The 14184-nt window shown below is 35.8% G+C and overlaps 1 protein-coding gene across 5 annotated transcripts in view; it reads left to right on the forward strand.

Moving 5' to 3' along the window:
* The window catches only part of MTUS1 (microtubule associated scaffold protein 1), a 111630-nt gene that overhangs the window by 33091 nt on the left and 64355 nt on the right, over positions 1-14184 (forward strand). For 4 of the 5 annotated variants that reach the window (XM_042870487.1, XM_042870486.1, XM_042870489.1 and 1 more), the window contains exons 3-4: positions 395-587; positions 11508-11690. In XM_042870487.1, coding sequence (XP_042726421.1) covers positions 395-587; positions 11508-11690 — 376 coding nt within the window. The remainder of the gene's footprint in view (positions 1-394; positions 588-11507; positions 11691-14184) is intronic. The other variant, XM_042870488.1, reaches the window with a different exon arrangement.

A 14184-nucleotide genomic window follows, 5' to 3' on the forward strand; every position in this document is an offset into this window, starting at 1 on the left:
ACGTGATAAGCAACAACTTAGTTCATTAACGTAGCTAGCTGCTTGGTTTAAAGATTTTTAAAAAGTAATCTTGTTTGGGCACAGTCGTATTTAAACAGCTCAAATTAAAGCGTGGAGGGACAAGGAAAGAAGGAACTCTGACATAATCTCTGTCATTATTAGTGACTTTTTTTAAACTTCTAGTTTTGTGTTGCCAAAAGCAATGTAAGAGAGGGTTTTGAAGCTGTGAACTGCAGGTGGTATGACTGACTGCATCTTTGGAGGACCCTGTGACAGCAAGCAGCTAAATGTGTCACTTACCTGTATGGTCAGTATTTCATTACAGATGCCAGGAAGGGTACTCCTCAGCTTCTCACAGTCATGACCTATTGCTTTTTTATCATCTGTTTTAAAGCAGATGCCTTCTGTGAAAGGTGAACGAGAGAAAAATACACCAAAGAAAAGCCCAGTCACTCTACGAAATGCATCAGTGTCCAAGGTTAAAATGGTGCCATCTGTGTTTCCTTTGAGGAGGGGAAGTGAAAATAAAAACACTTGCACAATCAAAGCACCTTCTCAGAGAGGAACTGTTCTATCGTCAAGCTCTGGTAAGATGAATTTTGATTGGAATGCTACCACATAGAGTTTCTTTAAGTTAAGATACTGCATTTAATATACTTTCAGACAGAACTTATTTGATGGTACAGAGTTGTATTTTTGATACTAAATGTGAATTAATCAGAATTACAGGTCTTAAAAAAGTGGATTTTATCTAATCATATTTAAATCTCATCTTGTAAGGAAGGTGGTTATGAGGCAAAATGGTATCTAAACATTATTTATAGTTTGGTTATATAAAATACCTTTGTGGAAGTAAAACTGAAATTATTCAAAAGATGCGTAACTGAAAAGGAGAAAATGCAGAGCTCTAGTACAAAGCATTCATAATAAGCATCTATATAGTACTCCAAAGGGAGTGGGCCCTCAGTTCAGTATGTACCATATTTTCTCAACCTAATTTTGATATAGCTCTACAGTTTCTAGGAAGGATAAAACAAAATTAGAGACTGCTACTTCAGCTGCTAATTAAACTCAGAATGACTTATACTGAGAGGAAAAAAAAGGATCTCAAAAGTAGATTCTAGGCTGCTGTTCTGGTGTGTGCAAACTACATTCTGTAGTTGTATGGTAGATTCAGAAATACTCTTGTAAGTTGTGCTTTTTAAAAAACTAAATATGGAAGTATATCTAACTATGAAGGCAGCTTGGCTATAAATGACTACGCTACAAAACAGTGACTTCACTGTAGCTTGAAAGGTGTGCTTACTCCAGGACATGCAGTAAAATGGTCTTTTTTTTTTTTACCCACCCAATCCAAAGTTATACAACAGTTGAAAATTCTTCACTTAATTATATGAAAGTGGTGAATTGTGATTAAGATCTGTATGTATTGTTCTTTATGGGATGAGTCTCTCAAAGACAGTTATTCTGTTCTCTGATTTAGCTTTATGAAGCTATTACAGAAATACATGAAAGCATGGCTGGTTATAGATACAACTTCTAATTCTGAAAACACATCTGTTTTATTTTTTTTTAATGGAGGGACAGTAGTTTGCTGTTGGAATGAAATTCCTTTTCCCTACAAATTTCTTTTGCTGTCTCTCTTTAACTCATTATATTTTAGAACCGCTGAAGTCAGAGCACCTTCTGAATTTTTTGTGTTGGTAACCAGCTGCTTAAGATGAAAGCATAAAGCAGCACCACAACACTGAAAACCTTTGCATTATGATTGGATGAGACAAGAGCTTCAATGCTACTGCTGGGGAGAATTTTCTTTAATGCCTTGTCCTGTCCCCTTACCAATGCCCACAGTTCATAGTACATCTCACCCTTTATTTTGCTTATGCTACAAAGTAGATTTGATACATTAAACTTCATCAGGTTGACTTGCTCTATCTCTTGCCAAGGAAATTCTTAAATGTGTTCCCTTGCTCCCTGATAAACACAGTATTGTTGTGAATCAGATGATGGGAGCACTGGTGGTGGGAAATAAGAATAAGGAGAAGTGGGAGTTGCTTGGTTTTACTATAAAGGTCTCGTTGTTTTATCAGGCCATACCTTTCAGGTGCAGCCCTGTCCACAGATGTTTACCACATCTGTTTTTAAAGTTTCTGAGATAAAATTGTACAATCATTTACTGTGGCCAAGAGACAGCTTGTGAATTCCCCATTATTGTAGCTGAAGCTTAGCGTAGGGAATGATTTCTTTCAGTTTAAGTAATTTGAACAATTAATTATTAAACATGTACCTCACTGTGGTTCCAGCAGCACAGATAAGTATCTTGTTCAGTAGCTGTCATTGTTTCCTGTTAGGATTTCTCTACGTTATAGGCAGGCTAGCTAAATCCAGGATGGAAAGGACTTCAGGAGGTCATGTAATCCAGCCCACATTGCCCATAACTGTGTCAGCACTGAATTCAGACTTTGTCTGGTACTTGTCAATATGAGTCTTAACTGTCCGAATCCTAACAATCTGGTTGAACTAACTCTTAACCAGTTTTTGGGTATATTTGGGTAATAGGACAGGAATGCAAGAGAAACATGATGGTCTAGTATGTCATCACTTGTGTGCTGGGGGAGACAAGCAGTCTGCCTGTTCAGTATGTATTGACATGCATGTTCTCAGAGTAATAAAGAACTCATGAGCAATAGATTGTATCATTGTCATTTTGATAGGTAAACAGAAAACTCCCCTGCACCCAAGAAATAAAAGAAAAAATGCCCAGTGTGAGATGCCAATTAGATCACAACTTTGCAGGAGTTGAAATCTTGGTGTTTTGTTGTGTTTTTTTTTTCTCTTCTAAATAAAACTGACATTTTGGTTGTAGCACAGTACATCAATAAGGAGCATGTGTTCTAAGGAAATTCCTTGATCATTCTCCAAATAAAAGACAGCAGACAGCGTTTACAAAAGAAGAAGAAGAAAACTCATATTTTAAGCTTTATGTACTTTGAGGTTATTTGAAGAGCTCATTAAACTAGAAATAATATTTTCCTTTTTTCCCCCCCCCCAAAGCATACTACTGTTCACCAGTATTAGCTCATCTTGGCTGGATTTTGGAGTTTTTATGAATTAGCAATTGATTGTTTCTTTTTTAAGAGCTGAGTCCAACTTGATTCAGTGTGCAAAGGTGATTTGAGAAATTTAGAAATTCCATTTCTGCAACAGTGGTGACTTGCAAATCTAGAAAATTGAGTCACAGATGCAAGCTAGAGACCTCCTTTCCTCTGTAAGAGAGAATGACTTGTAATCTCATGCTTGTTCTTGGACAAAAATCATAATTCCCTGTAGATAACTTTTTCACAGTGGAACATGAAGACTTGCGTGATACTGGATGACAGATGAGCAGCATGCCTTTTTTTCTATTAATAAAAATACCTATCAGAATTTAAGACAGAGTAATGTGTTTGAGTCACCTGATCCTTACTGGAAGGTGTGTGTAATTCTGGAACCTTAGTTCAGGATTTTGTATCAGGCCAGAAATGAAAGCAACTGTTGTTTTTAACCCCAGCTAATATGTGCAGCCTTCTAATTGGATATAGATAAACACACTGGCATGGTAATATCTTGCTAATAGTTGAGGTAGTATGGTTTGGAAAGACTCAGGCCTTATTTTGACTTGAAGGGAGATGTGAGGGGAACTGAAGAAGCCAAGAAGCTTTGATTCTATAGAATGTTGCTCCAAATTCTTCTGCTGTCAGCTGCATCAGAAAATGCATGTGAAGCGCTATGACAGTCTGAACATCAAGAAATTGTTTTGGCTTTGAAAAGTATAAAACAGGAATACAAGAGATTTATTTTAGATATAAAAGATAAATGCCTACCACTGCATTTTTTTTCCTTGTACTGCTGACTACAAACTACCAGTAAGTTCATAAAGGAGGCAGAGCTTTAAATACACTTACAATTTCCAGTATGCTACTACTTTACCTATGCTTCTGCTTTAGCTGAAAGTTATGGTTTAATCTTTTTTTGTTGTTGTTGTTGTATGAAACTTCATGTTGTTGTTGATTTCTTAGTGATAGGAGCTGTGTCATATCTGACACATAATAGGCACTATTTGAAGACTTTTAAAGTATTTTTCTACTGCTTACTGTTAAAGACTTCCAGAAATTAATGAAAGCCATGTGAAATCATTTTCAGAATGAAAATGTCTTTTGCCTATGTTTCTAAAGTGTAGTTCATCTGACAGTTACTTCTGATGTTTTAGGTACCTTTTTTTATTTTTTCCATGATTCATGTCACTACCATCTGCTTTATTATCTTGATCTTTAGTTACTCCTGTGTGAATTTAAGCAAGTGGTATTCCCTCTTCCTCTCTTGCTAATATTTTCATGGCATTTAACTAGAGTAGTGAAAGCTTGGATTAAGGGAAGTTCAGCTGTTTGAATTCTATTTTCCTTGAGAATCTTGGATAGATGAACCCTTTTTTGTTAATCATCATGAAGGACTTCTCTGATGTGCTGCAACTGGTTGAACTGGGTTGTGGGAATAATTGTTCCTATCCTATAGCAAATACACATAACTTGCATTAAGCTACAAAAGATTTCAGTGATATTTTGAAATACTGATTTTGTTTGTTCATAATTACTAAATTCCTTCTGTTTTGTTTCTTTCCCCCCTCCCCCCTTCCCCCCCCCCTCAATCTTGCACTTAAAAGTGTTATTCAGGGAAGCTTCTGAAGTTAAAGCAGATTAAGACTGTTCATTATTGAGTGTTGTAGCTATTTATTTCACAAAGAAACACTTTGCAGATAGAAAATTGAAACCAAATGGTTTCAGTGGATTTTCATGCACCTTGGAAACATGTATATACCAAAAAGTCCAGAATTATCAAGTATATAGCCTTTCACAAAACTACTGAAGCAGAACCAAAACAACTTTGTTTCAGTAAGCATTCCCACAGTCTTAAGTTTTTGTGCTGACACTGAACCAGAAGATCAACCAAACATAGTAACTGCAAATCACTTTCCAGCTTTTATCATTCCTCCTATCTACCATCTGACTCTCCAAAGTTGTATTCATGTGCTGCCAAGAGGAAACAAAATATTTCAAAAAGCAAACACAACTTCCAGATTCTCTGGCCTGGGACTCCTGGGTCTTTATCAAAAAGCTGGACTGGGGAGTTAACCTGTAAAGATATCCATATACTTTCTCATGAACAAATCTGAAATGCACCAGTCTGCAAATAAGGTTTAAAATTTAATTTCAGCCACTATTTTTATGCGCTTTCCCCTGTCTCCCCCTGAAAATCCAGCCTCTTTTATGGATCTTCAGAGCAGGTTCTTCATAGAATAACTGGTTCAAGGTCATCATTTGTCCTTACACTCATGAGTCCATTATAATTGGTTCCTTCTCTCTTTAATACATGTGCAGTGCTTCATTAGACTAATTAAAGTCTGTGTTAAATGAACTTAAAACTCTCATATCTCTCTTTGGAAGTGTGGGAAGGAGGAAATTAATACATGGGTTTCTGTGAGGGTAGATGTGTCCATAGCATGACACAGAGCTTGCTTCAGTCTGTCCTCAGTGTTATCCGGACAGAACCTGCAAACAAAGGGGAACTTGGAGAATGCTCCCTACTGAAAGGGCGCTGCTGCAGGATGTCCATAGAAAGAAACTCGTTTGCCTCAAGTAGGTTCATAAATGACATGACTTGCCTTGTGATTTTGCCCAACTGAGCAGGTGACTCCTCTATGCTGTTCTATTTGTTCCTTTTCTTTGAACTTGCTTTTCTACAAGCTATATCTGGGGAAGGAGAAATGTTGTTTATTAGTGAGATAGAGATGCCGTCATTCAGGTACAGAAGGGTTGAATTACATTTTGAAGCAGAAAAGAGCCATAAGATGATCTAATATGGATTAGACACAATGAATTTGCTTTTAGTCTTGGCTGCATACACTAATAGAAAATCTTGCTATCATTTTTGTGCCTATTTTCTTTTGTTTAATTTCCTTAACAAGGAGCATTCTTATTATGCAATGGTTATTAATGTTTTGTAAGCATTATGTATGTATGGTTCAGCATTTAAAAAACAAAATTTTATAATTCAAATGGGTTATGAGAAATGAGTAGAAGCTGCAAGTTATTTTGACTGTAAAATAATATGGAATCTCTTACAGTGAATATCTTAGAAGCAAGTTGATAGATTTATCTCTGACTTGATATTCTTGAAGGTGCCTTTTTGAGTTTTTTGGAGACAGAGGAGGTGGTGGTGGTGGCCAGGTTTGAGTGTAAACTTAAATGGTATTTATTTCAAAGACTATAGTATTTCCAGTACGATGTTGAATGTGTTATGTATCTGTTAACTTCCAGCATCTTTCTCATGCCATCAGTGCCATCCTTAGCAACTTCAGTTTCCATAGAAGTTCCCAGACTTTTTACACATAACTTGTTACTAGCTTTTGGGATTTCAGTTAGGTGTACCTGAAGCAAGAAGCACGGTCATACCTGAATAGACTGATACTACTAGTTCACATGTGAATGCTGTCAGAAATGTGTATGTAGCTAGAAGTATATTCTCCTTTAGGAGTGATGTGCCCACCAGTTCCCTGCAGGGGAATTTCTTTGTACCTAGTCATTTACTTGCAAGGACATGCTGAGGCTCTTCAAATAATTTTTCACCTGTACTGGTTAGTTCTGAATTCTCTTTGGGTGGGGTACAGGAGGAGAGAAACAGAAATCCTTGAGCAAAAAAAAAAAAAAAAAAAAAAAAAGTATTTATATTTTGCTGCAGTGAGGTTCCATCTCATGCAAAGCATGAAGTACATAATTCCTACATAATAAAGAAAAAATATGTAGTGATAACATGGATATTAAAAGTGTGAACTGTCAACAAATTCTTAGCGTGCAACATGAAAGGGGCATGTGATCCAGGGAGCTAGAAAATGGTGACAAATGTAATTGGGTGTAGTCGGTGATTTTCTTTTGCCTCAGCTTTCTTCATGTTATGTTATTGTGACTCTTCCCTGTGCCCACTAGGACTAAATAGATGAAACTTTCTCATAGCTGTGTTAAAGCTACTAGTTGGGACTTCTTATTTAAAATAGGATGCAAACAGTGTATAACAGTCTCCTGGCAGTGTTGGAATGGGCAAGTCTTACCACTGTAGCAGTTGCACCTGGAAGATGGCATAAAATGGGCTGCTGTATGAAGACTGGGTTTGCCTTTGGTTGTAGGACATAACCAGGCAGCCATAAAGATGTGGTTATTCATGGGTCTGTTCCAGTTCAGTTTACAAAAGCAAAACATAAAATTGAGGCAGATAGCTGGATTGTAAACAGTACTGAAATTGCAAAATGGTTGAGAGAATGAAAAGAGTTGGTTCTGTCAACAGTTAGCAGTAACACAGTGCATTATAGTACTGATGATCTCTTTTCCAGTTTTACTCTGAGAATATTCCACTGCAAAGGGAGGAACATGTGAATATCTACCCAGATGATTGCTAGCAGTCCTGTTTTGTTTGGGGCACAGAAGTGCTGCCGGTTTATTGATATCTGTGCAAAGAGGAGCACATTCCTAATGATCACAGGTGAATAGAGAAATGCTGTGGGAACCTATATCAGACAGAGAATTAAATCTTGCTTTCTATCTAAACTGTTCAATGATAAGTTGTTGTCTCCTAAACAAATCTCTCTAATGTAAATATCTGAAGTGTCATCAGTAATCTCACATTTGCTATCTTAGCCTGTGTTTATGTTTGGCAGCTACAATATTTCAGTCTCCTTGTTTTACAAAAACACTTGTTCTGTACACTTAGATTTGGCTTTTTTTGTCGTGCATAAAATTATTTTTACAAGTTGAAACACTTAGCACACTCTGGAAGTTTACACTTGCAGAAGAAAAGTCAGAAAGGAATAAGAAGTCTAAAATTTTATGTGCTCAGGAAATATAATGATGAAATCCCCAGACCAGCGATCGTTACAGTAAAAAAACAAAAGCAACAACAAAAAGAAAGATTTTTTCAAAGACCTGTTGTGCACTTAAGTCTGCCCTAAGCTTCTGTTTAGGAAAGGTTTCTGATCTTTTAATTTCCAAGCGTTGTATAGCTCCACTTGCTCTGTGCTCTGTTCTAGATGTGAAAGGTGTTGATAAGGTTTGAAACTTTGGATTCTGAATCTCCAAACTGATGAATACATGTTTAACCTTAAAATCTGCCTGTGGTCAGTGCTGTTTCAAGTTAACCACTACTAGCATATGTTTGTTTTCCTAACAGGAGCTTTTTGGGCTCCAGCCTTAACTTATTCTGAACAATAACCCACCTATGCAGGATTCGCATGAGGAGATACTTATTTGAGTGAGGACATGAAATCAGAACTACTTGAAAAATGACTCATGTTCCTTGCTTATTTCCATACCAATACTAGAGATACTTCAACATCCTTGCTGTAACACAGTTGTTGTGTATAGATTTTTTTTTTCTGAAGAACTGCCAGCTTTTTACTTCACTGTAGAGGAATGTGATATTTCTACTTCAATGACTAGATCAAATAACTGATGAAAGCCAGGTACTTTAATGCTATTGCTTGTTGTCGTTATAATAATAGATTACTAAATATCGTGCTTGTTTGCACGTTTTCAGTACTATTGTTTGTATACCATATATTCCCATCTTCATCTTCAAAACCTTTTCTTTTAATTCTGGTTAGGGAATGGTACTTTTCAAAGTACTTTGTAGAATCATTGTTATTTCTTGAAATAAGACCAAGAGTTACTGCTTAATGATCTTGTCATGACTAAAATTCTTCAAGAAGGGCTCTTGAAAAAAATGTTATTCGTATATTGTAATTATTTTAATGGAAGCCTTAGAGGGAAAGCACCAAGCAGCAGAACTAAGTAAAAATCAAAAATTATCTGTTTTACTCTGCTCTGAAACTTGATTGCTCTGAAACTTGATGTCCTAGAGCCCACTGAAAGAGCGCTTTTTGCTTTTTTTTTTTTTTTTTTTTTTCCACTGCTGATTTACTGAACTGCTTCATTCCAGTTTCAGTGAAGAAACCAAGCTGGCTGGAAATTACATATGTGTATTTTCACTTACTTGCCTCCATCCCTCTTGAGTGAAAATGACCGAATAAAGCAGGATTTCTTTCCTGTATCTTTTGAAGTGGATGAACTTGAAATCTGGCACAATAGCAAACAACAGAATGTACCTTATCAGCAATATTTGTTCCAAAATCTGCCTTTTGAAATGAAAACTTTAACATATGAAGTCATACAAACTTAACCTGCAGTGTTTGTACAGCAGCCTTTTGTTTTGTTTTAAAATATGTAGTGATTAGGGGGGATTGGTTGTGTAGTTTAATTTTTACTTGTTTTGCTGAGAGGCCGTTTAGAAAAGGAATTTTTGACTGGCATGGATTAATTAGTTTTCTGGTATGTTGATCCATTAATGAAATAAGCTTGTTTACATGCAAAGTTTTAGAAAGTTAGTTTAGAACAGATTTGTTCTGTGAAATCCAGAATCAGTGCTGATTATTCATTTATCTGTTTTATCAGACAAGTGAGTTTAGAGGTTTTTGCCTACAGTGCCTGTTTGAAGTGAATTCTGTGAATGTGGCTCAGCTTATGGTTCACAGTGTTCTCATAGCACAAAATAGGTTGGATGCTCTTTGAATTGGATGTATCCAGATGTCCATTGCAATAAAATAAAAGAAATTCCAGAATATGGCTGATTATTTTGTGTCTGATTTAATACCAGGCTGGATTAAAACCATATGTAACATCACAGTGCTGCATAGTGGAGCAGTGAAAGTGCAGATCTTAAAGGAGGTCTGACATTTAAGCATGTTTAATGACTAAGGGAAGCTTATGTGTCATACTCAGTGACTGGTATCAAATCATATTTGAGTGCATCTTTAATATATATTGTAGGCAGAGTTTCTATAGTATTCTATTGTATTATTACTGAACTGATTGAAGCTGCAGGAAGTAGCGTGGATCTATCTTCCTTTACTCAAGCTCTCCAGATTTTTGTGTACTTGATAGAGGATTTTAGGCATGTTATTTAATCCTCTTGCACCACCTACTGTTGAAATGCAAACGTTTCTGTTGCCTAAATCTTCATGTAATTCGTTCATGTCATTCTTTCATGGACTTTTGCAAATTGTTGGTTTCTTATCATTGGTATTCAGGAAGGGGGATTCCGTTACAAAACTGATGTTGAATAAGGTGGAATTATTAGCTGTTTTTCTCATATTTCAGCTCTCTCTTCCATAGCTTCAGCATGATAGAAACATAACTGTTGGCAAGAATAAAAGGAAGGGTTATTATATTCAAATAGAAAAACTCATCAAAGTAAAAATCATCTATTTTTGAGCAAGATAAACTTGGTCTATGAGACTTTAAAAAGGCAATAAAGTCAAGAATTAAGATAATATGTGTACTTGAAAATACCTAAGTCTATCTTCCTTCTCTCTATTTGTTTTGATTTCCCTACAAAAATAATGAAGTCTTTTCCATCATTATTTGGAGACCTATATAAAGAAAGATCTTGACATCTAAATTTTATTTCAGAGCTGATTATTAGTCAGCTCAGTATGTGCAAGACAAGTCTGTGTATACATAACTTTTCCTAGACTATTGTATTTTTGGTCTAGATGCACACTTTTGAGGAATAAACTGAAAGTTAATTAACTAATCTGAAATGTTCTTGCTAATAAAGCAACCGCATTTTTAGCAGTATGAGAGGAAGCTCCTGTCTGAAGATGGCACACTTCCCATTTCTAAATAACTTGGTTAACCTAGTTATTGGGCATTTATATTCAGCGTGCTCAAATTAGGGCAGTAGTTAATGCAAAAATGTTTGCACTAGTTGACCACTGAACTTGGTTCCAAGATGTACTGTTTAGTTTTGTAGGACTGGTCAGTTTTAAGGTATGTTTATGTGAAATGAGCACAGTTTGATACTTTTGTGTTGTTTGTCCTCGAAAGCAGATTACCTATCTATACACTATTCTGTGAAACAGGGGAAAAAAAAGAAAAACAAACAAACAAACAAAGAACAGTATGTGTTTGGGGGTAGGAAGAAACAAAAGAATCTGTCTTAGGTTGAGCTAAGGGTAATATTTTCATGGGATTGCCAGTACAGCTTACCATAATACACAGAGGTAGTGGAATGCAAGTAGTTAAGCTTTTATGTGCGTGCAAATGTCTGCCTTGAAAGCCAATCTTATAAAGACCAGCTCTTGACTTAAGCCTCAGGTCAGTATGAAGGTAAAATGAGGATTTTTGGGTACTCAGAACTGTTTTGCTGTATTTACAGCATTTGTGTCAAGGGAGGAGCTTAACAACTAAATATGTGTATTTTATTTACCATGTAAATATGCGATAATTGCCTTTATATGGGTATTTCTAATGTGTGTAAATATTTCTGTTTGTAGGCATACATGTAGAAGAAGTGTTTAAGTTTTTCTCTAATTTTGTTCTTTTCACTTTCCACCTCCCTTCATCCTTCCCTGTGTGATTTGACAGGTCTAGGATCTTCACCAAGAGAGAAGTATGCTGCTGTGAAAAATTCTCCAGCTTCCCGGGCTAGCTCTGATAAAGTACTCTCCAAATCCAAAGTGCCTGTCAAAAGATCAGTGCTGGAGAGAACACCTAGTATCTCATCACTCAGCAGCACTCAGAGTGAGAAGAGTCTTTTCAGTAGTAATTGTAAGTAATTTAAACTGATATCTGGCAACATCTGTTTAGAAGAGTCCCCTTAAAAGGAATCCTGCATGAATTCTCATCTTATTAGTTTTAGATCTTACTCTTTGCCTCTTAGCGAAAGACTTTCCTTCTGCAAACATACCATGTGAAGGAACTTCGAGCTTTGGATTTTGATTTGGTGAACAGAGATTTCAGTACAGCTCCTCTTTTGTCAAGAAACATGATGAAAACAATGGGTGTTCTTGAGTACAAATTGATAAGTTTGAAAAGAAATAAGCGTGAACACTGAATTTCTTGCCATAATATTTGAAATAGCATGTTTGGTTTTTTTCTTACGCTGAACACTTGTGTTGAACTAGATCATGTCAGCTTTTAGTGTTCTAGGACAAAATGTGAAGATGAGATCATGAGCAGACAGGCAAAAATGCTTTTAGCAGGTGCAACATTGAATGTCATTTATCATTTCTATTATAACTGTAAGCACTGCTGCATGGCCTGAAGCAAGTCCATCCTGGTCAAAACTGAGGAGAAAACCAGCAGAATTAACTTAAATTTGAAGCTCTTCCCAGAATTTGAACTAGTTGTTGTGGTAGCTGTAGGGGTAAAAATGTGAAGAAATTAACACTCAGCTAACTCTGTCAGATGTATCAGTATCTCCAACTGTACATATCCAAATGAGTACATTCAAATGTACTGCTACAATTGCATTGTTTCTTTCATCTGTGAGACCAGGCAAAGTCATTTGCTTTGTGGCAGCCTTCTTTTGAAATTTGCCTTCAATGGACTGGAAAAAAAAAAAAAGCAAAACAAAAAAAACCAACAACAAACAACTATGTTTTAACATACAACTTGGCTTTATATATGCGCATGCATGCATGCATATATAATAGCTAAATTTTCTCTTGTTCTTTTTTTATTTCCTGTAGTGTCTTCATTAAAAATGAAAAACTAGCATATTCCTCAAAGGAATAAGAGTATGCGTAATAAAATATGCACTGCGTGCTTCTCTGTAATCAGGCTGGTTCTGTTGCCCTGACAGCCATGTTGACTTTTGCTGTTCAGTTTTAGAACTGTATCAGGAATTCCCAAGCAGCTTTGTCCTCTCTTCCTTTTAATCCACATATAACAAAGGAGAGGGTCATTGCTTCATAACAAAGAAATGTATGCAGATTAAGTATCCAAATGAGGACTCCTTATTTAGAATGATTTGCTAGCTGCTTTAATCTGTTTTGCCCACTGCCTCAAAGCTTACAGTTTTTTCCACTCCGATTCACAAAGAGCAAGCAAGAGGAAAATGAGAGGTTGAACATGGCTGCAGTCTGGCTTTGACTTCAATCCTTTTTAAATGACTATACCAGGAGGACTCCGCAGTTGCACAGAAACTAATTTTTCTCCTGATATTTTCATCAATTCTACACTAACACCACCAACTGATTTGGGAAGCCACTGTGATATTACCTTATTGACACTGCTGATAGTGGGATCTTACAGCTTTTGTATTATTCCTTTGTTAACCTTGTTTACTGGGAAAAGAAGTAGGTTGTATTTCTTTTTATTTCTTTTTTTAAAGCTCGTAACTTGATTATGGTGAATGTATGAAATGTTTTGATTTGCTGATTTTTCAGTGAGGTGATTTTCATTGGTTAAATTGCTGAACTTTATAAGAATTATTTCAGTCTGATAATCTGTTTTTGTGTGTAATGGATTTGGGTTATATATGATGATACATTAATATAGTGTAATATATGACTTCAAATTGTAGAGAAAAAGTAAGTTTACTTTTTTCCTCTATTTTATGTTCAGTGCTTTTCTCCTTCCTTTTTTCTCCTTGTCTTTCATTTAGTTTTCCATGCAGTAATGTCAGGAAAAAGTCTTTATTTAAGTGCTTTTATTAGATTTGTGTGTCCTGACAAAATCAGGAATATAGTCTTGTGCTGTGAATGTCAGGAAATCTGTAATGAACTACTGTTGTCCTCTCAACTGCATTAAATTTACAAAGTCATTTTGCTTGTTTTGTTTAAGCAGTTCATCTTGTTAGCGGGGAAAAAAACTTACAAAACAAAGTGTCCCTCCTGCTGTGCCAGCTCAGCCCTTTGTTATGAGATATTGTTGGACTGATCATTTCATCAGCATTACTCTTCTGTCTAATTGTCATTTGATTTTTATAATTCTTTTCTCTGGAGAGATTCTTGCTGAGAAATTTGGAAATCATGAAATTTGAAATGCTGTTGATATTAAATACATACTTTGCATACATGTCAGATTGAGCATCAAAAACATGAATTTTTAACAAACTTCCACAATTTCAGTAATGAGCTGAAAATAGTAGGATTGAACATACTGAAATATTCAAACTCTTAGGTTAAGAGAAGAAACTTGACTTGCATTAAAATAACTGCATAAAAAGAAGTTGTGTTTTAGAGGTTAAAAGTTTGTTCTAGCAATTTACCTTGAGATACATTTGTATATGGTCGATACTTGACTGAAAAAACAGCAC

The sequence above is a fragment of the Lagopus leucura genome, unplaced genomic scaffold, assembly GCF_019238085.1.
Source record: "Lagopus leucura isolate 7727_CA_CO unplaced genomic scaffold, USGS_WTPT01 Super-Scaffold_100004, whole genome shotgun sequence".
NCBI classification, from domain to species: Eukaryota; Metazoa; Chordata; class Aves; order Galliformes; family Phasianidae; genus Lagopus; species Lagopus leucura.